The sequence below is a fragment of the Sesamum indicum genome, linkage group LG8, assembly GCF_000512975.1.
Source record: "Sesamum indicum cultivar Zhongzhi No. 13 linkage group LG8, S_indicum_v1.0, whole genome shotgun sequence".
In the NCBI taxonomy this organism is placed as follows: Eukaryota; Viridiplantae; Streptophyta; class Magnoliopsida; order Lamiales; family Pedaliaceae; genus Sesamum; species Sesamum indicum.
This window is the reverse complement of record NC_026152.1, coordinates 8325912-8352478: the sequence shown is the minus strand read 5'-3', so window position 1 is coordinate 8352478 and position 26567 is coordinate 8325912. Positions and strand designations below refer to the sequence as shown.

Here is a 26567-nt window from a genome sequence, read left to right as displayed (position 1 = left end):
CGTTCCAGTGGTCCCGCCACGTATTCACCTCCCACACTTCAACACGTGGCCCTGCCTTTTGTCAAACCCTACCCATCACTGTGCTTATTTAAATACATTACTTTATTACAACGTAAAAACGACAGGTGCCGCCGACACGTGTCAACTCGCCTCCTCTGGCCGGCCAACGCCGCCACGTCTGGTTGGGATCCGTGAGACCATGTTGCCAGAAGATCTCTTGTTTGTTTTAATGAAATTCTTGATTAAATTTCCTGTTTAAGCAAGTTGAAAGAAAAATAGGGTATCTTTGTAACGAGAACAGACATCGAAGTTACTCGAAATAATCAGACAGAAAGATATACTAATTTACGAAAATTTAATTAATTTTGATTTCTCCTCTAATTAGAAAAAGTGTATCGTTGGAAGTTGTCGACGTTGTGACTTTGCTTTCCCTTTTTGTAGCCATGCAGATATATTATTTCTCCCACGTCTTTTTCTGACTTAGAACATCCTACCAAATCCAATTTTATATATGGGGAAAAAACATAGAACTTGTCATTATTTGCTTTTCTGCGGGGTTGTTTTGGAAAATTCAATTTTGAAGGAATCAAATCAATTATAAAATAAATAATATATTTATAGTGTGATAGATTATTTGTATTGAATATACGAGTCATATCACAAATGTCACTTGTCATATAAATTATTCAAATTATGCTAATTAAATTCGATTTGAATAATTAGAATCTTCCGAGTTGTTTGTTTCGATTTGAAGTTTTGTTGTGTTTTTTATTCCGACATGTATATGTTAATTGAAATAGAAATTTGAAATAAAAAATAAAATCTATTTTTGGTATGTATGTGTTTCCAACAGACATGGAAAACTGGAACAAGTCACGACTTTAGGCAGAGAAATTTACAAGAGGACATGGATGGAGACGAAAAAATTTCTCTCGGGATCACTTAATTAATTTAACACGATTTTGTGATAATAATGCAACTACAAATTAAAATCGTTAACATCATAGATATCTGGGATTTCAAACATGTTGCTGCAGTAACTGATTTCCCTTTCATCTTCAGTGCTGCTCCACCCGTTTATATTCGTCGAATTTGAATGCAACGGGTTCGGACTCGATGACGGGGTCGAAATATTTGACAAAACGGATTGGAAGCTGAAGTTGCTGGTGCTATTGGATTGGAAATTCGAAGCCTCTGATGACGGAGCCGGGTCCACCACCGACTGATGATCCGACCCATAATTTGTTCCAGGCAAAGAACCATACCCTAGAGGAGAAAGTACGGATCCAATTCTTTGCTGCCAATCATTTTCCTTGCAATTTTGCGACCCGAACCCGGCAAGATTTTGAGGGAAACACTCGACGTTGTCGTAATGCACGAGTTGATGAGGTTCATGAACAGAAGTTGTGGTATCCAAACAACAAGTAGTGGGAACTGTTAAATCTGGATGAGCTGCAGGGGTTTGCATTTGGCAAGTCTGGATTAATGATGGAAGAGGAACTTGATTATGGGCTAATAATTGGGGATTATCGTTGATGTTTAGCTGATCCTGGATGAGAAAATCTTGGTATTGGCGGCGGGAGGAGAAGAGGGAAGAGGCTAATAAAGGATTAATCAAAGGCTGCATCGCTAATAACCTGGAAAAATTCATGTGGGACGACGATGAGTTACTGTAGAGAGTTGAATTGAGGAGTGCCGCCGAGAGGTCGAGACGAGGGGCGTGCGTGACGGGGTCGATGCCCATGCGAAGAAGCCTTTTCCTGATGTGTGTGTTCCAGTAGTTCTTGATTTCATTGTCTGTTCTTCCCGGCAGCCGAGCAGCAATTGCGGACCACCTGTTGGTATATAACCAAACATTAGGGAATTGGCACTCCGAGAGAAGTTGAAAAGGAATGCGAAAGAGAGAAACGTACTTATTTCCAAGGATGCTGTGCAGTTGAATGATGGTCTCTTCTTCTTCGAGTGAAAATCGTCCTCTCTTGATATCCGGGCGGAGATAATTCGTCCAGCGCAGCCGGCAACTCTTTCCACACCTTTGCAGCCCTATTGAGGAAATGACAAAATGAGATGTTCAATTTATTCAAAGGAAAGAAAGAGATAGAATGAAAGAGAAGCATGCAGACCAGCATTTTTGGGAAGAGTTCTCCAGTTTGCAGCGCCATTCTTGTGTATATAATCAACAAGCTTTTGGTCTTCTTCGGGCGTCCAGGGCCCTTTCTTCAGTCCATCTTTCTCACAGCAAGGAGCTCTTCCCATGCCCAACTAAGCCCCTTCAAATTTCACAAAACTAGAAAAAGGGTCTATTGTAATTTGTGATCTTGGAGAGAGGGGTAATTTTGTATGTAAAGAACCAATGGGGGTTTGGGCACTACTTACAGATATATATATATATATATATATAGTTGGGACTGAGAGGAGACACATGGAGATATATATAGATACAGTCATATTCCTGTTTCCGACTTGGCCGACGTGTCTCATGTAAGAGACATATTGAGTTCATTCACATCTCGGGGTAAAATAAGCTACAAATACAATCACTACTTATCAATCAGATGATACCAAGTGTTTAGATACGTTGTGTTTAATTTTCTAAGTAGAATGCAGATTATTAATTATTCTAAATTTATATGTACGATATGACAATTAAATAATACAAGTTTCAATAAACTTCACATCAAACAATTAATTATTTATTATAAGTTTTTGTGAATATTGTGTATATATAAATATTATAAGATCAAGTATTTATATTTTTATGTGTCTCTATCAATTTAAAAATTTAGATGACTTAATATTTAATATGATATTAAAATCAAAATAAACAAGAGATATTATGTCCGAATCTTATTATCACTTATTTTCGAAAAGAAAAGTTTCACATAACCCTACGTATGAGATGTATGAATGTAAAATATTAAATATTCAATAATTTAAATATTTAATTAGTATTGTTTAATATAGTATATTATCTATTTAAAAATGTACTTTTACACATAATGTACAGCTGGCAGCATGAATGATTTTGATTCTCGCAAATTTTTTGAAAAATGGGGGGTGGGTTATGCAATTAATTAATATTGATATTTTTTTATAATTATATGTGTAATTATCTGTATATATATAAATCATAAATCAGAAGTCGCAAATATAATTATTTCTAATTTTTTTGAATACAATGTAGCCTTAATCATAAATTATGAATTAAAATACAAAATAAAATACCACTTTTCAGTGGGTGCAAATACATCAAATAATTAGATAAATAATTAGCATGAATTTACCTAATGCAATGCAGCCCTGTTGTCCGGATTCATATTACCTGTAACCAACAGGATAATGCCACGTTACCCGTGTGAACCCCTTTACGCTGCATGCAGCCACTTCAAGCTGTTTTCTACCACCGTCCGGCTTAGATTCCGAGCCGACATTCACCAAGCCAAGAAGCTCCATTTTAATATATGAATAGACTATTCTGTCCTGCCCGATAGTCGAATCGAAGTCTCGTCACCTTAGTCGTGGATAAGTGTGGAAACAGCGGCGGTGTAACAGTGAATATAGAGAAGCACTGAAGCAGTAACTAATGTGGTCAAACATACGAAACAGTGAAAAAGACTTGAGATAAGCTAAGCTATTGATGGCCTTCCAACATCGCCAACCTGCGACTTTGCTTCTTGGCGTTTATTAATTACCATCCCACCTCCAATCACATGTATGCTTATTTGAGAAAAAATTTCTTATTTAAATCAAATTTAATTAATTGATCATTTTTCTTAAATTAATATATATTGCACTTATCGTATAATTAATTTAGGTTCAACCAAATTTGATTTAAGTTAAAATTTCCCATACTTGTGACCATAAACTATCATGTTCATTTAATGTACTCTTTCCAGTTATTGTTATGCTTGTATCACGTTTTGTAGGTCGGCAAAATTATATTTTTTGTCTTATACGTAAGGGGGACCAGGAGTGTCATTATGAGGATGAACACCTGTTTATAGGGACAGTAAATTGATGACATTATCCTTGTAATTATGTGAAATTTAAGGATTCTGGTCATAAAATTGCCTAATTTGATCAGAGTAAGCCCCAATTTAACAACCCTGATCAATGATTTTGTCCAACCAACTGTGATTAGCAGCTTTGGAAGTTTTCATGTGTGTGTATACAGTTGATTGCTGTGGCAACGATGTAGGCTTTGTCATTATTTTGGAGAATTTAAGCTTGATTTGGTATTGAGCATATGCAGAGTTTGAAGAATTCAAGGTTATTGACTTTAACCAACAAACATCCAATGCAGCAGGAGCTTCAATATTTTCCAGTTCAATATTGTCAATGATTAACTATCGCTACCTAGTTTTCATACAGTCCACCTACATATCCTAATATATTCATTCATCATCACTATAACTAAAATAATAATAATAACAATAACATCAGCGATAAGATGCTATAAAGATAATGTAAAAAAACAATTAAAGTTGTCGCCCATTGATCAGCTACTAGTTTGAAACTCGAATTTCAGCGTAGCTTTGATACAAAAAGTTATAATTTTAGTCCGATAATTTAAGGGGGTGACATTTTAATGAATTAATTTTTTCAATTTTAGTCATTTGAGTGTAACTTGCACATGATCTAATTAAATTATAATTTTAGTCTTGTAAATCAATCCGTGCATGGTAAAAAATGTCAATTCCCCGAGTTGTAGGACTAAAATTGTAAATTAATTGGGTCATTTGGAAGTCACATGCAATTTTTCAATTAAATTGGCTGGAAAATGACCAAAATTTTAAAATTATATATGATTAAATTGTAAAAATCAATTCATGCAGAACCAAATATTGATTAACAAAACTTTAAAATTCTATTTTTTCCAACCTCGGTGTAATCGTTTAAAAGCCGTTTGCCTCCCGAGATTAACACAACTACCTCTAATGCATGCATTCATGGTAGAAAAACTGGAACAACGACTAAGAGAAGAAGAACTCGATATGCATTTCATGTGATCTGTACGTATAGTTAGACAATTTATATTTTATAATATTACATAAAAAGAAAATATTAAAAGTGTAGAATTTTGTATTACGTAGTACCAAATTTTCATTTAAATCTTTTCGGGACACATTACATCAAAAGTCATTGACAGTCTTGTATTAAATTGATAATATGGTAATACGTAAAGGAAGTATGTTGGATGGTAACAACTAGAAGGCCTAATACGTGGCCTAATGTTACTACGTATTAGCTCATAATCGTGGGGACCCAAATAAAATATTTACAATAATATACATTAAAAAAATAGATAGGAAATTATGAATTATATAAAACTAAGCCCCGCTGACATGTGACTCTGGTTTTATTGGATCACAGACGTTGATGGTTGGCTTATATAGAAACTGGGCGACAATCATTACTATATTTTCTTTCCACTTCCAGTGAGATTAGGACACGCGTTTTGTATATTTAATTCTGACGTCTTACTATTTTTAGTCATCGTCTATATTTTAATTGTGATTATATGTATATATATATAATTCATGAGGTAATTGATTTACGTTTTATTCTTAATAATTGATCTGTCTTTTCACACATATTAGTTGAGGTGTTAGATTTGGTCAAATGTTATTGTATCTGTCGACTCTTGGGTTCTACACTAACACTAACTGTTCACTCCTCATTAACACCTATGATAGCAATGATGTTTTAGTTTAATCATTAAAATTGAGGTTTATCTAAATTAATTTAAAATTATGGATTTGAATTCATTCTAACGTCCGTTTATCTCATTTTTTCCCCTGTAATTAATGAGGGATTTGAACAAACTCATTAATATATATACTAATTAATTAACTTAACGAACTCTGATATGATTTAAGCTCACGCCTATATATAGATTGTACTTAATTAATTACTATACTTGCCGAGGTGTTCATCCAGGTGGGTAGTTAGCTTGAGAAGCAAACATGTTGGGAAAATTTTTACTCCTACCAAATTTAGTTGAACCAAATTAATCACATAGCAAATATATCATATTTGTTATTTAATTGGTCACTTTTCTTGAATTGTACATTAATTATACGACAAGTATATTGAACTTATCATATAATTAATTGAATAGGCTTGGACTTTACACCTCTTCATTTCTCTGCTCTTATATGACCCAAATCAAGGCATATACCTCTGACCAATTCAGCTTGTCATGTACTTGGGTTGAAAATATTTGTACCCAAGGCCCATTGGGCTCACTCTAACCCAAATACGAGGCAAGCTAAATAAGGCCCATTGGGCTTTATCAAATCTGTACACATCCTGCCTCATCATTCTGCCTTACATTTCAGTTTTGAACCACACACGAATTCCTCCAGATAAACCTCCCAAAACTTCTCTCCCATACACACAGCAACAACGCTATGAATGCAATTGCTCCTCATGCCGTAAACTACCAATTGAATTTCCTATTAAAACCCCGCATTTTCACGAACAACAATCGGATAAATATTTCCGCTGGCCGGGGAAGAAAGCATGCAGTAAAATCCGCCGGCAGCGACGGCGGAGAGAAGAAAACCGAAAGGCGAAGCTTCTTATCGCTGGAAGAGGCCGGTTTAGTTGAAATTTCCGGCCTGAGCACTCACGAGCGATTTCTATGCCGATTGACGGTACAGCCTGCGATCACGAGCAACTTATGATAAATTTGTTTGAAGAATTTTGTAATTTCTTTCATTGGTTATGATTTTTGTGTTGATGAATGATTGGATGGATTCAGATATCGTCGTTGAATCTGCTGAGAGTGATATCGGAGCAGGAAGGGTGTAGAATAGAGGATCTGAATGCAGGGAGGATATGCGATTGGTTCCTCAAGGACAAGCTCAAAAGAGAACAGAATTTGGAGTCTGCAGTCCTCCAATGGGACGATTCCGAATTCATGTTATAGTTAAAAGCGCATTTCTGTTTTTGTTTTTGCTTTATCTTTTAGCGTCTTCACTGTCTCTGATTCCTGCAGCAGATTTTCCTTTTCTATGTGCTCTCACTTTTCAATACTGAACAACAAAAGATGATAGGAAGTCATAAGTGGGGCAATGTGTTTGCCTCCTGGAATTCAAATTTCAAACACGGACTCTCACTTTGCTGGCTGTTAGTGAATCAAAGCTATTCAAGATTACATATTGCTACGTATGATGAGGGTCGTTTACTTTGACAAACAAGATTGGATATTATTGAATTGGTCATGTCCGATTGAGTCTGCGATTTAATAGACGGACAAATGACTTGGGCCTAAAATTTTTAGAGGTATTGATGCGAATGTGGGTGGGTGCGTAGGTGTGATGGATTCATGTATTATATATTGGGATTTATTTGAATGAAATTTGTTGAACGACCATTGGGCAAAACAAAGCAACAATCCAAAAGCAAACAGCGGAAAGGAATTTGTCTGTAGGTTCCAAGTCAACATGTTGATGTCAACGCGTATTGCTTTGCTCAGTCACCCACTCTCTCCAACCCCCATCATAATTATTATTATTGTGATTAATACCTAATAGTTAAGCCATATCTCATCTTGATTAACTTTAATTTCTACTTTAATGAAGTAAAAATGGACTTGCAGAAGAATGAATTGGCATACCCAATTTGAATCTTTTATTTTAAATTCATATCGGTATTGCTTAGTTATTTATTATTTCTCAATTATCTCTACAGAATATGCACCCAAAATTTTCAATTAATAAAAATCAAAACAATTCAAATGTCACATTTCTATATTATTAGAATTAAAATTATTCGGTGGTTGAATAATTGCATTAGCCTTTCTTGAAGTACATGTTAATTCAAGTTTGTTTTTTTTTTTTTTGTTATAAATTAGTATTACAATTTTATAGCATTTTATATAGAGATAATTACACCGTCATATCTTGAGGTTTGCTGTGATTACACGTAAATCTCCCGTAGCTTGAAAAATTACATTTAGTGCTCCGGACATTTGTTTGGTATATAACATATTAATCTATCTATTAGTTAATATTCACCAAATTTGCTTAAAGTAATTATTTGTGTATTTTGCATAAGTAAAAAAAAAATTAATGAGAATTCATATTTATCCCCAGATTTATTGTTCACTTATTGCAAGTCAAATAATTTTTTTCTGACCACAATATCCTTATAAGGATGAAAATATACCTCGTAACATCATTATCATGTAAAGATGTATAAGAATAATTTGTCATAAAAAATTTATTAACTTACAATGTGTCAGTAATAAATCATTCGGGAGGTAAATATAAATTTTTATTTAACTTTTTCGCTAATATCAATAAATTCAGTGAATTTTGATAAACAAACTGGTCTATTTGTTATAAGCAAACATCAATGATATTAGATATAATTTCAAAAATTACAAAAAAATTACGTGTAATTACATCAAACTTTAAAAGAGGACAATATAATTATCCCTTTTATATATGTGCTATATCATTTACATATTTAAAGAAATTTATGTAGATAAAATGAATTTATAAAATAAAATATAAAATATATTGCTTATTTATAATACGTATTCTGAATAAAAGACACTATATTCAACCCGGTTCAATGAGTCAAAAAACCCGACTCATAACGACCAAATTGCAATTTATCTTCCTGTATTACTGAAAAAATGGCAAAACATTCCATGTGAAAAATAAATTAGCAATTTATCTCCCTTAAAGTGTAAAAAAGAGCAAAATACATCATCATGTGACTAGTGTACCACACGCGTTATTTTTTTTTCTTTTTTCTTTTTTATTTGTATTTTTATTATCAACCTCTAGATTTTATCTTTATAAATGAACGATTCATCATAAAAGTCATTTTATAAGAAAAATATTAAGCAAAATCGTAGATGCAGCGCGTGTTGCGCACCCCATGACTTAAAGGGGGTATTTTGCCCCTTTTTTACACTTTAAGGGGATAAATTACTAATTTATTTTTTATATTAGGGGTTTTGTCATTTTTTACTAATATGGGAGGGTAAATTGCAATTTGTCTCGTAACTAACAGAAATTTAAACCCAAAAAACCCAAAAAAAAAAAAAAAGAAAGAAAAGAGAAAGGAACGGGAAAATAGGCCGTTGTAAAGTTTCCAAAACCTGGAGAGAGCCCACCACGCACCAAGAACCTGTTCAAAGGGTCACTCTACCTAAAGCAGAACAACCAAATCACTCCCCCTGCGGCGTCGTTTCTGGGCTCCGGCGACCCCCTATCACCCACCCAACACATGGCATTGGTCGACGACAAATCTTCATCTTCCTCCGACGCCAAAGTCTGGGGGCTATTCAAGCTTCCCTTCCGAAATTCGCACTCTACCACCACCTCCTCCTCCTCAAATTTCGCTCACTATCAGCAGAATTACGGTCATGGAAGCAACAATACTCATTTTCAGGTGGAGGGATCGGGTGCTCACGCCAACACTGGATCCTCGGTTTCTTCAGTTGCTAGATCTCTGCTCCCCACTCGGCGTCGTTTGAAGCTCGATCCCTCTAATAAACTCTATTTTCCTTGTATGGATGAGCTCCTGTTACTCCTTCTTTTGCTAGTTTTTTGATTTTATTGTTTTTGTTTGTATAGTGTCTTTTTGCATATGGTTTTCTGTCTGTGCTTGCTTCTTGACAGCAATCAGATTCCTTTTTGCGTAGTTTAATTAAGCTTGAGCTGTGTTTCTTTATGACGGATGATTTTAAACTTCTGATAGGATTCATTTAGTTGGTCGATCTCATAAATATTGGGTGTTTTCGAGACTTTTAGGTTCTTGGTAATTGGAGGCTGTTAAGCAAATTGGAACAACTTTAATCATGTGTCACTTGAAGTTCTTATTGTCCTTTAATTTTGTTTTCAAACTTCCATTGGACAAAAAAACTGGGAACAAAAAGTTTTTTCAGGATTTTGCGTCCTGCTGGAGTTGCAAGCTGGACATTAGAATTTTCACATTTTAGTAGTCTAAAGCTGAAAACTAAGGGATATTAATTGCATCTTTCTTTGTAATGATAAAAAACAGCCGAACAGGGGCTAGGTCTCTTTGTTGCCAAACTATTCTCATGAATAAACAATTTTTATGTTTCGGGAAGGGGATTGATCTTTAGTTTAAAGCTTATAACTCTGAAAACACTAGGTTAGTGCAAAATAAAGTTACCTATGGAAACTTCTTGGTTATCTTTCTTTTCCCTGATTCCATGTCAAATTTCTCTGCTGAGAGACGATGATCTTTATGTCCTAATGACCTGTCCCGAGTGCGCACTCAGACAGGAATGCAAGTCCCTTTTCCTCAATGTGGCACTAAATTTGTAATTTCTTAATCTTACTTCAGTTTGCATGTCTGCATAGCTGGAACTAGGTTAACTGGCTGACACTAAATTCATTTATTTGTGTACTGAATTTCTTCTTTTTTTTTTTTTTTTATTCTTGAACTACCTGCAGATGAACCAGGTAAGCAAGTCCGAAGTGCTATCAAAATAAAAAATACGAGCAAGTCTTATGTAGCTTTCAAGGTAGGCCAGATATCTGTTCAATTTTTGTTGATCTTCTTTCTCTGCTCAAGTCTCTTTAGGCTGATCCAATAATTTTTTATTCATTTTGTCTTCACAATGCTTGATCTTGGTTTAGGCTACCTATGATCATGTCTTATCTTATTTATTTTATTATTTTTCTCCTGAGGAATTTTTGTTGTTGGCGTTATCTAGTTTCAAACAACTGCACCAAAAAGCTGCTTCATGCGTCCTCCTGGTGCCATTCTTGCTCCTGGGGAGAGTATCATAGCAACTGGTAATCATTTGTTATGGGATGTTTCACATTTTCTTTCTGTTGGCGAAATTTAGATCTTTATAGCTAAGTTTGAAAACTTTGAACATGATTCTGTGTTTCTGCCTTTTGTTTTTGTTTGGGTAAACAGTGACTCTTCTATCTTTCTTGGTCTTGCATGTTTCCATTAGTATTCAAGTTTGTAGAGCCTCCAGAGAACAATGAAAAGCCAATGGATCAGAAAAGGAGGGTAAAGTTTAAAATCATGAGTCTAAAAGTGAAGGGACCTATGGACTACATACCTGAACTGGTTTGTCCCATTCTGCTCCTATTCATACTGTTGGCTTGATCACAGCATGCTTAAATGTTCATCATGTACGAGTCAAGTTTTTTTACAAGTTCTCTTGATTATATTCTTAAGCCAGATGAAAACTATCTTCTAGAGAAAATAGTTCAAATTTGTTTTGGAATATCCATGACATTCGTTTATTTATACTGTGGAGTAGCGTCTGGCTGATGCTAATTGTAGAGGTCGCACGTTATAGACTACAGTGTGTTTGTCTAATGGAATAAAATCTGTATGTACTCTATTTCTATGTGTTGTGATCTGTTGCATATTCTCTTGAATCAGTTTGATGAGCATAAGGATGAAGTGGCTGTGGAGCAGATACTTAGAGTTGTGTTTCTAGACGTGGAACGTCCTAGCCCTGTAAGTTTAAGATTTTCTAAAACTTATGTAACTCAGCACCCATTGTTCAGTTGGCTGCATGGGTTTCCTACAAACAAATATTGCAATCAAAATGCTGACCCGTTTCTGCTTTATCTTTTAAGGCTCTGGAGAAACTAAACCGCCAGTTGGCTGAAGCTGAGGCTGAACTTGAGGCTCGCAAGAAGCCTTCAGAAGACACTGGCCCAAAGTTTATTGGAGAAGGACTTGTCATCGATGAGTGGGTAAGCCATATAACATTAAAACTTCTTCTTGTAAAGATGTTACCTATTATTTTTGTTTGATTCCATCCTCCTCTTCAAAATTTCCATCGCAGAAAGAAAGAAGAGAAAGATACCTCGCTCGTCAACAGGTTGAAGGTATAGATTCTATATGACTGGAGTTTCTCTTCAAAATCCTTTACTTGTGCACTGTATTTTAGGGTGTGTTTAGTTATGTGTTGCGGGCGTTCAGTAGGAGACGGTGGATTCTTCTGTCAATACGACGGTTGTGAGTTGAATATGTAACTTTTAACGCACTAAGTATTTGTCTTATTGCACATGTATATCTGTAGATATGTGATTTTGCTTATTCAAATGTAAAACATAAAATATGCAATTGCGGAAATCATTAAGGCCACTCATCGGACCTTATACTATGGAGTCAGATACTCGCTTAACCATTTTACTGAGCAGAAGCCTGAAATGGGAAATGACTGATGACTATGATCTGCCTTTTATTTTAAAGTTTCAATTTATTTACCTCAAAATGATAATTTTCAAATTCTTGATGGGGTTTTTGGTCATCACAGTAAAACTAAGAACATGTTAAGAACTTGGGTCTTTTTTTTTTTTTTTAACCTTATTACAACGTGTGTGAGAGATAAGAGGACACCTGGGTTGAACAGGACGAACAGAAATATCAGCTCAACCAACTGATTGATGGTGAATTGGGCCTTTTTACGTACGCTTTTTTGGCAAGCCATCCTTGCAACCGAGTCCTTAAATTATTTATGCCATTTGAAGTGAAAAAGTATTGGAACTCTGCCTTCAATTGGACGTATCTATGAATATATTCTTCCTGGTGTACCAAATTAATCAAGTACTGGTAGAATCTAATCCCCTTTTAGCCAACCCTATTTACACATTATCCAAATCCATATCCAATTTTTCGGATACTTGGCCTATCTGCACCACAGACAATGAAGTTGCTCAAATCTCAACATCTTTTTTGTTCATCGAAAAATGTTGAATCCTGACATTTAGATTAAAAAAGATAACAATGTTTACACAATAATTTCCATTCATCTACGCTGAGTTTACAACTTTAATGTCGGACCTGCATATAATATTTCTTGCCAACCACATAATGTCAAAATATAACTTTCTGAACTTTATCCAAACTCTCAAAAGAATAGTGGATAAGGTGCCCTTTTTGGACACGGGAGAAATAATGGTGACAGTGATATTCATTTCACTTATCAAAATCAGGCATTAAATTAGTGAAAAAAGAGGAACAAGCATCCATTCATCCCTTTACTTAAAAGAAAAAGAGAGGGAGAGATAAAGTAAGACTTATCCAATTCTCTCCAGGGAAAAGCCTAAAAGTTCATTTCAAATTTTGGGTAGCGATTCATATCATGTGATTCTTGTTTGGTTGCAATTTTTGAATTTCCGTGACCAAGAAGCTAGTGTCTCTTTGCATGTTCATCATAGGTTAGTAGATGTAAAAAGGTAATTCATGTTAATGTAGACATTGTGGTGGTCACCTCTTGCTTCCACCGTGACTCAATTGATTGTCCCCTTCTCCTATTTCCTTGAAAATTACTGAATTCTTGGCCTCATTATTATTCTGAGACTGGAAGAAAGGGGTGATTCGCGGTGGCCGACATGTGAACTCCATTCCCACTTTTGTTCAAGGAGTGAATGTTACGGTTGCTCATTTCTTGATGCTCTCAACCCCTTTTATTACCGTATCTAACTTTTTCTTTCTTTGCCATTTCCAATTCCTCACAGATAGGGTTGGAGATGGGTTCTAATTTGATCAGATTTGATCCGAATTAAAATTTCTTATTGAGGAAGCGAGGCGCAACAGAACATGTTAATGTAAACATCCATTTCGAGTTCTGAAATGGGGTAGGGCAGGGAGGGGCTAGAAGAGTGGGGGCGTGATGGGTCTCAAGTCCAAAAGTATCGGCTATAGTCCTTATATAGTAAATTTTAATTTTGGACTTCTTTATATCACTTAATCTATGGTTTGGATAATAATCCATATTTTAATTCTCTATAATATTTAAAAGGGTAATGGATAACATCTATCAAAAGCAGAAGAAAAAAGTAATAAGAAAGCAGAATTTAAATCGCCTGATATGGCTACGTACAAACTTTTCCAAATATAAACACCACCAATCAAATTTATGACAACAGCCATTTAATCCATGATATTAATTTTTCAGTATTACATCCACAAATATCTACTACTAAAAAGAAAGAAAGAAAATCTGGAGACAGACTCATCAACGTTAATTACTTGGAAATTGTACTAAAGTAAGAAAAAAAGAGACCAAGGAAAAATAATCATAGGTCTTTATTTGTCATACTTTCTGGTAAGAATCCCCTCCCTTCTTCAGCTCAATTGATCCATTATGATAATCAACATCACTCATGAACCTCGACCAGAACCAATGCTCCTTCCACACAATAACCATTTCCTCGATCGGGATGTTCTTCGTCTCCGGCAGGAAGAAGTATATGAACAGAGTCATCACTATCACAAAGAACCCAAAGAACAAGAACAGTCCAAACTTCAAGTGGCAGAGCATTGTCATAAACACTTGCGCCACAGCAAAGGTGAAAACCATGTTCACCGAAACGTTCAGACTCTGCGCAGCAGACCGAATTTCCAGTGGGAAAATCTCACTAGGAACCAGCCACCCTAACGGCCCCCACGACCATGCAAATCCGGCAACGTATATGCATATAAACAGCACCACCACAATGGCGTACCATCTCGGCAACTCGCCGGGATCCCCATTCACGCCGAACTTCACGCCTATGCAAATTGCAACCACGACCTGATCACAATAGATCAAGAAAACAAAGGTATCAGAAATCTATATTGTAAAACATGACTGCATGCAGAATATGTCAGTGTAACGATAGACGTCGGTCTTGTCAGTACCTGACATATAAGCATTTGGATGCCGCCTTCAATGAAAAGGAACCTTCTTCCCCACTTATCGACGCCATAAATGGAGACGATGGTCGCTATAACATTAACCCCACCGGTGATCACAGCAGACATCAATGCGTTATCGCTTCCAAAGCCGATGGTCTTGAACAAGACGGGCGCGTAAAACATGATGACGTTGATGCCGGTGAGCTGTTGGAAGAAGGGAATGGCAATGGCCATAGTGAGATGAGGCCTGTACTTTTTCTGGAGGAGGTTCCTCCATGGGTGCTCTACTCTGCGGGAGGCCTCACTAGCGGCCACCAAGTCGTTGAACTCTTCATCGACATCGGCTACGCCTCGGATTCTCTTGAGCTTGGTCCTGGCTTCTTCCTGGTTGCCACGCTCGATCATGGAGTTTGGTGTTTCAGGGAGGATCAATGATCCGACGGTGATAATGAGGGCAGGGACCATTGCGCCACCCAAGCTGAGCCGCCATCCCCAGCCACCCTTGATTTTGGCGAAGCCGTAGTTCAAGACGTTGGCGGCTAAGATGCCTACGGTGATGGACAACTGGAAGCCGATGTTGAGCGCACCTCTGTACTTGTAGGGAGCCATCTCAGATAGATAGAGTGGCACCGACTGCAATAAATACCAAAAAAAATTATTTTTTTTTCTCAAATAAACATCAATTTAGCAATTAAATACACTTTTAATTAAATTCAACAACATTTTTTTAACAACAAAAAAATATTTTTCGTTTCTTTTTATTACACAAAAAAACAATAATTAACTTTGCGAGAAATAAAATCGGATCAAATTTTCTATTCTAAATTCTGTTACGCTTTTTATTTTATTTAATATATATATGTAAAGTATACAAATATAACATCAGTTATTTTATTAAAAAAAAATTATATACATTACATATATATATATTAATGAAAAAAACATGATTTGAAATAAAAAAGTGAAAAGAAAACAACAATGTCAATATCATCGAGCAGTAAATAATAAATTAGAACAAAAGAATTTTTTTATTTATTGTTTTTTGAGAGAGAGAGATATGTATACGCTTTCAGGGGTTTTAGTCGCATTAAACGTCGTTGCATTTGGAGTAAACGTTAGTAGGAAAAAGAAACATACAAAAACGTCACGAGCAAAGAAAAATTGGACATAAAAAATTAATCAATTATTTCATAGTATGACGATTTTGGATTCCTTACATTAAAAATTACTTGTTGAAGTTGTCTTTTTAATACAACCTGATTATTGATTGCGACAATATTTAAAGTAATTACGATTTCTACAACACATAAAAATAGTGTATTATTAATGCCCTGCCAAAGCAACATATATTCTGTCAAATTATACGTAAATTAAAGAAACTTGAAAAATAGAAACATCAGAGAATGTACTTATTTTCCGAAAATATATTAAGAAAAACAGGTTTGTTCAGAAATTCACATTTGATTTTGTTAGAAAAGCTGTGTCTGTCGTTTTTAGAACATACTTGTTCACAACTCTTCATTTAATTATGGATATCAGATCTGAGCTACCACCAACCCTTGACTCACCACTTGCAATCATATATTTCTAAAAATTCTTACACAAATTAAATCAATGATAGTATACTTTTCACCATTTTCTATGGCTATTTACTGCGGCATGCTACAACGAAAGCAAAATATAATTAAAATAGATAAAAACATTATCGAAATTAATGAAAAATCTGGATGCAAGAAAACACAAAATACGATGTTGGGATTTCAGAAAACACCATTTTTAATTTGTTCTGTACTAACAACTTGATTGATAAGAATTATGGGAATATCAAATCTTGATCCGGAGTCCCAAACATGTAATATAATAATACAGGTTCGGTGCAGAGTGATGACAAACCTGATTGGCAAATCCAATTCCGAAACCCAGAAAAATACGGCCGACGATCAGCATCCAAACAGCTTTAGCAAAGCCGTTGATCAAAGCCCCGGCGCAGAACAGCACTCCCCCGAACAGCATTGACAGTTTCCTCCCCAGCTTTCTGGTCACCGTCGACGCCACCAGCGACGACAACAGTGCAGCCAAGTACAAGGACGACGTGAACATAGTAAGTGTTTGGCTGTCAAATTTGCAGTACTGGTTTGTGGTATCATCCGCCTTCTGCTTCCTGAACACAGACGGGAAGAATTTCTCCAAGAATGAGTCCATGGACGTCACTCCACCTGTAACCAAACAAACCCCGTAATCAATCAAACCCTTTCTTTCGTCTGCAGCGTGCAGGTTTCATGGATGGTCAGTCTATCTATGATCTTATTACATACATACCTGAAATACCGATATCGTAGCCGAAAATAAGACCACCCATGGCGGCGATGACGCAAGTGACTATGACATAAGGCGTTAAGTTGCCGGGATATTCTTTCCCGGTGGCGCCGGGACCAGGGCCAAAACCACCTCCGGCCATTCTTTTCTTTCTTCAACAACTTGCTAGGTATGGAGAGGTCTGAATTAGGACTATACTGAGAAATTGCAGTATAGGGATATAGGTAGGGAGATGGAGATGGAGATGGAGATGGAGATAGAGATGGGGAGTAGTGCAAACTGAGTGTATATATAGAGAAATGTTGACTTAGAATGTATCCCTTCCCCACAAGACCACCTTAGCTGTCAAAAATGATCTACCACTATACTGTACTATCTCATAATCTCTACATTATGTTGTTTCAGTTAACGTTAAATTGTTTAAAATAAATATATTGATCACTAAAATTAAATTTGATCGAATCGAATTAACTATATTATAAATTTATTTTTTTAAAAAAATTGTACGCCTATCACATAACAAGTGTAATATTCTTATCATATTATTTTATTCCATTCAAACATAATTTGGATAATTAAATAGAACACACTTTGGCCTATTTTAGCAATAAAAAAATGGGGTTAAGATATGAGATGCATGGAGACCAAAAGATTGAATTTATATTTCTTTTTAATAATTCAATAACCGTTTCATACACATTGTAGTGTGGGGATTGGATTGAAGTTAAATAGTTGGATCGTAGGTAGTCAACTTGAGAATTTCCTAGTAAAAAAGTTAGGCTATTTACACACATACATACACCCGCGGCTGAGTCATTCAACAAGTTTCAAAATTATATATACTTACACTTTCTTTGAAGATAATCCATTTATACTTGACCCTTTTTATTAAAATTTGAATAGATATTATATATATAGGTGTGGATGGAGGAAGGGGGCGAAGAGTAGTGAAAACTTGGAAATACAGAAAAATGGACATGATTGATTGGTGAGTCATCGGATTAGTCTGTAGCAACAACCTTTTATCCGTCGATCGGTGTCCGGATGTAATGCCATTGATTTTTGGTACAGCCTCGTCGGTGCCCAGCTCATCGTATTGTTATTATTATTATTATTATGGTTGAGGAAACGTGATTTTCAGGTTTCATCCGCTCCACAACACTCCACACCCCACACACACCTTCACCTCTACAAACTTAAATACATCTCAATAAAAAAGAAAAATATGGGAACAAAAAAGAAATCATCGATTTTGATTTTCTAATTTTATTATTTTATAATGAAAAGATTTCTTAGAATGAAAGTTTATAAGTCATACAACTACCCGCCTACCATTAATATGAAATGTACACAAAAACATTAATAATCAACATAGTTTCTTTTATATATATATATGTATGTGTGTGCGATGTCCTTATTTTTTAAAATGCAGATATTCATATATACATTTGTATATATATTGTCTTAATAAAAAAGTGGCGCCAAGGAGCTAATTAAGCAGAATTGAATTATTAAAAGGGAGATTTTTTTAAGATGGAACCATAAAATTCGTCATTTATTTGGATTAAAAAATAAAATAAAAAAGTTGGAAATATGTATATGTGGAGTAATTTGTTTTAAGCGACAATGCACCCAAAATTTCAAACATGGCCCCAATAAAAGACTTGACCTGCTTGTCATTTGATTTGGAGGTTTTCGACGGACGTCGACCCAATAATTTTTTTATTTTTTTATTATTCTTTTTCTTAAAATCTTTCACGGAAAACATTTTTTTTAATTCACTCATAAAAATTGATATTGTTTTTTCGTTTGGGCTTTCATATGGTTCTTGCATTCAAAGACAGATTCAGAAATGAAAGTTTGAGCTGAAAATTTTTTACTTATATATAAAAATTGCATTGTCATATTATTGGAAGGATAATTAAAATAATTCGGGGGATAATTTATCTATGTATAATTTTGTATTTATTTACACCATCATTCCTTGAAATTTGGTGTATAATTTATTTGATTTGTAAAAAATTAAATCAAATATTAGGGAACGGTATTTCACAGATTATAGGACTCATGCTCCGTTAGGTTCTTTAAATTCTGTGGGTGGCGTAGCTACCGAGATTAATGCAGTCAATTATCCTCTCCCCCCTTCGGGAGGTCCTCCCCTTGGATCCGTCATTGCCTACATAGTTCCAGATGAGTGGATCGATGATGTCTCCTTAATTATTCTTTCGGGAGAAAACAATTAATTTTTTTTAAATCACTCTTTATATATATGGAATAAAATTATTTGAGTAGATTAAATTTAAATAAAGTTAGAGAATAAGATTTGGAGTAGCATGAAGGGTAGGGGGCATGTGCAACATAAATATATAAGTATGGTTTGTAGCTAGAAGATAAGGGTGAGAAGTGAGAGAGCGAGCTAGCTAAGGTTGTCAGCCAGAAGCAAGTCAACCGCTTACCCATCATGCAGTTAAAGTCAACTTGGACATGTTGTCACCAGGTTGACCATCCCCCCCTTAATTATTGCCATTACATTCCCCAAAATAACCTCTAATTTTCAAATAAATATATATACCCATACTTTATACCACCAACCAATCAATATTTCAGCTGTTACGGTTTTATTTTAATTAAAAAAAAATCAATTTCCAATCATAGATCTTAGTTTTGGACCGTTGAAACAATGTGGTTCAAGATCCGTCCAACCTATTCTGCCAATTTTCTATTACAGTTTGAGGCTTTATTAGCCAGTTTTGCCTCCACCTCAATGGATTTTCTGTTTTTTTTTTTTTAAATAAAAAAGACGATCAATATAACAATTCTCATCAAACGTAATTATAAGAGTTCTTTTAGTACTGTAAAACTATTGAATTTAAATTATAATCATTACTATCTAAATCATGTCATCAAAATGTAATCGAACTATGTGGGTGTGTTTTTCATCGATTTTACCAGATGACCTATTTTATGAGAACACATATTCTATTCTATTTACATTATCTCATTTCGAGTCTCAATAATTTTATGTTTCAAACTATTTGAAAATTTTTAATTCTCAATTTTGAATTGTTTTTACTTTTTAGTATTATTTATTTTGAATTTTTTATTCAATGTGAATATCCGTCCAGCCAAACGAAGCCTTAAAGAAATTATCAAGAGAAAGAATGATGGGGCAAAGGGAATATATGATTGAAGATGGTGAGCTCCGTATTCAAATTGATTAGAGGGATGTTGCTCTGTTTTGTTTGTTACGATGTTTCTTACTCTATTTGGATAAAATGCTTTGGGTATAATTAGGATTATTGTGAATACGATGAAGTTGGGTACGTGGCTATGAAAGAAACATCATATATATATATATATATATATATATATATATATTACGATAAATTACATTGATATTTTTTTAAAAAAATTAGAGTAAAATATACAAATAATTCTTATCTTTTATAAAATTACAATTATTTGAAAATGTCTTAATATAATATTTTTGCTTACGCTTTGTCTCTGAAACGGGGCGTAATTATAATTATAAATTTATAATTAACATCAGGGGGTGTATTTATAATTTTATAAAAAGAAAAGGGTGAATAATTATTTTTGGCGTAATCTCAAAAGGTATCAATGTAATTTACCCTTATAGTATATAAGAACCAGAACACAAATTGGGAAATTAAGGACCTTCAATTTTTCAAAATGAATAATTGCATTTACGCTCTTATCTATGATCTATTTATACAAATCGCTCATTTTTTTTGTATGTGTAATTACAGAAACTATTCCAAACAACCAGAAAACAGAGGTAGCTAATTTGTACAATGATATTGACGTTTTAGGAGGTTGTATGTGTAATTTTTCAAAAACGCGATAATTTATTTAAATAGATTATAAGTTAGAGAGTGGAGACGTAATAATCCGTCTAATAAAGATTAGCATGTCATTCATGATTTTGATTTGAGATTTTTAATTACCTAAACGCATGCAGATCACTAATTAGGCACGTAACCTACGTGTGTAGCTTAGGTGCATGTATTATTTATTACATATTTGAAGCAATATTCGAGTAAATTAATGTAACGGTAAAGAAAGAAAAAGTCAGAAAAATAAAATATCTGTCATAACATCATATTAATTATATAGTAATTAATTAAAAGTATATAGCAGCATGGCTTATTCAAGCAGCCAATTATATGATGTTAACGTCAACCCTTGTAATAATAATAATAATAATTGAAGGAAAATGATGGGAATCGACAACCTCTGTCTCTTACCAAATATTATTGTCTTTTTTATATACTAAAGTTTAATTTAAAAAATGTATTATTCGATTATTTTATCATTAATTTACAAATTATAAATAAAAACATTGTAAAATGTTACATGAAACACGGGAAGAATTAAAGATTAATTGCATGTGCACACCTAATTAATATAAGGAGAAATGTATATTAATTCAAGAGGGTGACAGCTCAGATATTACAAGATAAGTAAATAATGGTGACAGATCATCTTCTTCACTGTATTGCATACGTACAATACGGGATACTGATACTGTACGCCTCCAATTCATGTGCCCTCTCTACACATTGTTTTTGCTATTTATATTGAATTGTCGCAATCACCTTTATGTTTTGGACACCCCTTTTTCTGGCAAGTTTCAACTATTTTATCTTATTTTTGTCGGGTTGCAGTAATTTTCTTATATATATATATATATATATATATACATCCATTGCAACGTTGATGAGGGAAATTTAAAAAAAGACAGATATATCCTCTAGCAGAGGGGCAAAGGTGACTTTATGTACCTAGGGGATTTGACCGAGTGTTAGTTCTCTAGTGATTAGATATTTAATGACATAATTAATGCCCATAATATCGGACTTTTAACGCATTATACATAATCATGGGGTATAAGTGGAGATCGTGGGAAGACACGTCAGCATATGGGTTGCGTTCAGTATAAGAAGAAGAAAATCTCAGGGAATAAGGTAATTTTTAGCTCCGCATTTACAGAGAATGACTTTTACATTTTTACGACTGATACATTTCACTAGGGTCTATACTAATTTAAGCGTCGGAGTATCTTCGTCGGGTCTTTACCCGACTAGATAACGTTTTCTTTATTCTCAGAATTCTAGAGATCGGGAGCGAAACGTAGGCAACGATCCAGAAGTGCGATCCGCGATTTCGAGCCTGATCAAACGTCAACATCATTTATATATACGATAATGTCCTTCAAAATAATATACACACAACTTCAGAAAACGTGAATATTATTATACAAATTATGAAATAATTAATCTATCATTATAATTAAAAATCATCAAATAAATTATATAAAATACGATAAATACCCATACATCTTGTGAGATTCAAACTCGTTACCTCAAATCGGTTCATACAACCATAATGGGTTGGTTGTAATTACTGCAAAATGTAAATGTAACAACACAAATAATTCAAATTTATTTTTCTGGATAATGGCTAGTGTCTGAAGATGGGGCTTGGCCCAATATGAACTCAGGCCCATTAGTGGGGATAGTTTTATTAGAACCTTCATGTCCATGAAGTGTGGCCCACTTTTAGATTTGTCAGCTCCCAAATGTAACTAAATGGACAACCCAGTACTATGCATTGGATCTGAATTGTAGTGAGAAATGTGGTCAACACCATCATGATTTTACTAAATTATAGAACATTTTCCTTTATGATGGAGCTCCATAATTTTCGAATTTTGTTATCCACTTTTCTTTCTAGGGGCCAAAATTTTCATTTAATTTGCGATTGAATCACGTTTAATATGTGTATAATTTAACTGTTAATTAAACAAAATAACAAATAAAAATAAATAATTGATAAATTAGAATAGCTTTGAAATGTATGTGAATAAAAAATTATTTATACAATTAATTACTTAAGAGATATCTATTTGCAATAAAAATACATATAAGTAAAGGCAAATTAAGTAATTCGTATTACGTCTACTTCAAGATGCACAATGGGTCAGATCAGTTTAAAATGGGAAAAGATCATAAATCTAGCCCAAGATTTTTCATGACCGGTTTTTGTAATTAACTCCAATTGAGTCCATTTTTAAACCTAAAACCCATGGACTAATCATGTCCAAGCCCGGATCAGGAACGATTGGGCTTATTTATTTTTATTTTTTAAGAAATTGGGGTAATTTTTAAATAAGTTAATGATTATTTTATGAAATAAATAAATAGTAATTAATCAAATAAGAATATATAACCAAAAAAAAAAAGAATAATTAAAACTACATAATGAACTTAAATAATAGTTTAACTATTAAATTTACAATAATAATAAGTAAAAAGAAGACTTAAAATAAATCTTGGAAAAAGTAAACAAAGAGTATATGACAATATGATAAAAATTTTACAAGTAAAATAATAAAGATAAAAATTTAGAGTTTCAAAAATTTCAAAAAACCATAAATATAATCAACTTAGAAAAATAGAATAAAAATTTACATAGATTGTATTATTAAAAAAAAATAGCCAATTGGCCGACCCACTAGCCCGAACCCAGCCGGACGCATGAGCAGGCGGTCCATAATGTTTCCCTTCATTCAGTTCAACCTTCACATTTATCCGAATCTTGATACTTTGAAGCCAACCATATCCAAAAAAATCTCAAATACAAACATTGCATGACATAGAGGGAATAAAAGGACAAAGAAAGACAGAAAGGAGGCTTCAGATCATGCATCACATTCTTTTTTCTTTCTTTTTAGTATGTATGAGGGAAAAGTACAGAAAACATCCAACGGCTACCCACCGCTCACATGCCCCCTCTCATCTCCAATTCATGTCTTTCACATGTCACCAATGCCCACAAAAACACACCAACAATCATCCCATGCTACCCTTTTCACTAAATTGTGGAAGACATCAGATTTGTTAGTTCTATGTTTATGTATTGATGGTTACAGGCAAAACGAAGAAAAGGATGTATAAATTTATAGCCCTTTTTGCATTCTGATCAGTACTGACAATCAAGAAATCTAATTATCCAAGAGGAACAACTAATAATGTAGATTTACACAACAAAAATTCTTCAAGGAACAGAAAAAACAAGTGGGGATTTAACATTCAAGATTTCCAGAACAACCCACTCAACATGCTGCCGAATCTATTAGAAGATAACTTTCTGACAATCTTTTTGGCATCTGAAACTTCAGCCTCCGCAAGCTTTTCGATGCTTTTTAAGTAGCCTGAACTCAGAATCTTCTTTCTTGCACTGTTGCTGCTTGTCAACGACATCAATATAGAAAGCAAGAGCTTTTTGTTACCAGAGTTCACCTCTCCAGGATCAAGCATTTGCAGCAGCACCTGGACGTTCTGATCGCTCTGCACGAACTTCTTTCGGTTCTTGGGTACAATTAACATGCTGGAAAGCGTTTCGGCTGCCATTTCGCGTATTTCAAAAGATTTTGAGTCGAGAAATTTAACGAGGACCGGCATGAATCCTGCATCCCCCATTACCTTCTTGGCTTCCTCAGACGTTCCGCATAACCAAAATGCTGCCTTTAAGGCCAATTCCTGGACGGAGACTTCGCCATAACGAAGGAAGTAGAGTATATGATCCATAAATGCACAATTTAACAGTATGCTTATTGAATTCTCAGATGAGAAGCATATGTTTGCAATTCCTCTTAATGCAACCTCTCTTGCCTTTGTTGAGACTGATGATTTGGGATCCAAAATTCGCACCAGAGCGCTAATTCCACCTTCTTCAATAATCATTTTCCTAATTGATTCATCTCTATAAGCCATAGTCTGCAATAAATCAAGCGAACAAATCTGTATCACTTCATCTTTGGACCTGGCAAGCTCAACAAATTCAGAAATTGCCCCTTCCTCGACCACAAACCTCTTGATTTCTTCAACTCCAACAAGATTTTTCAACACCCCACAAGCCAAAGCAATCAACTCACTTCCACAATGGCTACTATTACAACAAATCTTCAAAAGAGCAGGGACTCCACCATGAGCAGAAACCGACCATGCATTGTCTGAATTCTCAGTGACTTTCACCAAACACCTGGCTGCAAATTCTTTACTCAAATCAGTCCCCGACTCCAATACTCTAATCAAAGGGGCAATTATCCCCGCACCTATCAACACACTTTTGTAAGACTGAAACCCCGCAATCAAAGACACAGCTTTGGCAGCCTCTTCATGAATGTCACTCTCTTGAAAATCAAGAAAATTCACAAGCAAATAGATAAAACCATCAATCTCCACAGCAATCTTCACGTATCGCTCGTCTAGTTGAATGACTTCATTAAAAGCTTCAAGGGCCTGTTTCTTCATGTCGCTGCTGCCAATTTTCAGCCTCGACCGCAAATCATTGATATAGAACCTTATATCATCCTTGGAAGCCGAGACACTAGGCCTCGAAACCACTATGGCATTGCTCTGTGTGAGCAATCCCGCAGCATAAATATCCGAAAGGCTCTTAATATGCGCATCGAATTTTGAAGATAGCATATCAAGATCGCTCTGCATGAGAAGCTTCCCACTATATGAAAACTCCAAACACTGCTTCGCAAGCTCATCGCAGTTCTTGAGCGTGGCCAAAATTGACTCCACCGCAATAGAAAGAGATAAATTCTCACTGGATTCGCAATTCTCAATGGCGGTGAGGTTGGAAAACAGCTCTTCGAGCTTGTTCCTAACGGACTGCCACTTTCCGGTAAAGACTTTGATTGAATGCGAGAGGGAAATCAAGGCAGAGATTAACACAATTGCTTGCTTTAGCCTTGGCTTTTCAGTGGACGACTGATGAATTAAACTGCTTTCTTCTTCACCCATTTTCCCCGACCTTTTCTATTGGTTTCCAAGAAAACCCATTTTCCGGCAAGGGTCAGGTTTTCCGGCGTCTAAGGCACAAGATTCCGGCGAGGGGTGAGAGCTGTGGCTTGAGAAGAATCGAGGAAAAAACAGGATCTTATCTGTTGAATGCTAGGTCTATGCAGCGCTTATCTTCTGCGGTTTGCAACCGAACCGCAACTTGCTACCAATTTACCCAAATGACCCGGGAGATGTGCGGCGGTTAGAGATGAACTAGACCTAGACGACAGGGCCATTTCAGTAATTAGACACAAAAATCGGGGTCTGTCAGTTGGGACGTTGGAACATCATAACAAAGTAGAATATTTTAATTAAAATAAGAAATTAATTTATTTATCTCCGTGACTTCGCACTCAGCTCTTGACTTCTAGCTTTAATTTAATGCATAGCAGTAATATTCGTAGGAACAACCTAAGTACAAAATTGGGAGACTGGTCCACCCTCGACAACTACTGCATACCCTACCTACTACCCTCTACATCAAACCAGCCTGTTATTTAAATCAGATTTGATCGAGCTACAATTAGTCATAGATAACTAGTTATCTTTTTAATTTTATTATAAATTTCTATAATTCGATATTTTCACACGTAAAAGATGAGCTGTGGGATCTTTAGGCGAGATCTTAGCACAGGGAATTTGTCAATTAAGCACATATTAGGCAGCTAATAATGTGTACAAGTAGTGGAAATGAGTTGCTAAATAGGTAATTAAGAGCAAGGA

General features: G+C 34.9%; 5 protein-coding genes across 5 annotated transcripts; 2 read left to right on the top strand and 3 right to left on the bottom strand.

Annotated features, from left to right (window-relative positions):
* Positions 836-2363, bottom strand: LOC105168587 (transcription factor RAX2). The gene is made up of 3 exons (XM_011088722.2): positions 2124-2363; positions 1914-2043; positions 836-1835 (listed from the first exon to the last, which is right to left on the bottom strand). The coding sequence occupies exons 1-3, from the start codon at positions 2254-2256 to the stop codon at positions 980-982; spliced, it is 1119 nt and encodes a 372-aa protein (XP_011087024.1). The 5' UTR covers positions 2257-2363; the 3' UTR covers positions 836-979.
* On the top strand, positions 6095-7148 carry LOC105167940. Its single transcript, XM_011087832.2, has 2 exons — positions 6095-6659; positions 6767-7148. The coding sequence occupies exons 1-2, from the start codon at positions 6414-6416 to the stop codon at positions 6932-6934; spliced, it is 414 nt and encodes a 137-aa protein (XP_011086134.1). The 5' UTR covers positions 6095-6413; the 3' UTR covers positions 6935-7148.
* On the top strand, positions 9067-12125 carry LOC105167939 (vesicle-associated protein 4-2). The gene is made up of 7 exons (XM_011087831.2): positions 9067-9532; positions 10446-10516; positions 10709-10790; positions 10958-11076; positions 11398-11475; positions 11598-11717; positions 11810-12125. Exons 1-7 carry the CDS (start codon positions 9250-9252, stop codon positions 11867-11869), a joined length of 813 nt encoding a protein of 270 aa, XP_011086133.1. The 5' UTR covers positions 9067-9249; the 3' UTR covers positions 11870-12125.
* Positions 13886-17245, bottom strand: LOC105167938 (sugar carrier protein C). Its single transcript, XM_011087829.2, has 4 exons — positions 16969-17245; positions 16543-16865; positions 14653-15282; positions 13886-14545 (listed from the first exon to the last, which is right to left on the bottom strand). The coding sequence occupies exons 1-4, from the start codon at positions 17105-17107 to the stop codon at positions 14066-14068; spliced, it is 1572 nt and encodes a 523-aa protein (XP_011086131.1). The 5' UTR covers positions 17108-17245; the 3' UTR covers positions 13886-14065.
* On the bottom strand, positions 23929-26093 carry LOC105167937 (vacuolar protein 8). Its single transcript, XM_011087828.2, has one exon. The coding sequence runs from the start codon at positions 25803-25805 to the stop codon at positions 24081-24083; it is 1725 nt and encodes a 574-aa protein (XP_011086130.1). The 5' UTR covers positions 25806-26093; the 3' UTR covers positions 23929-24080.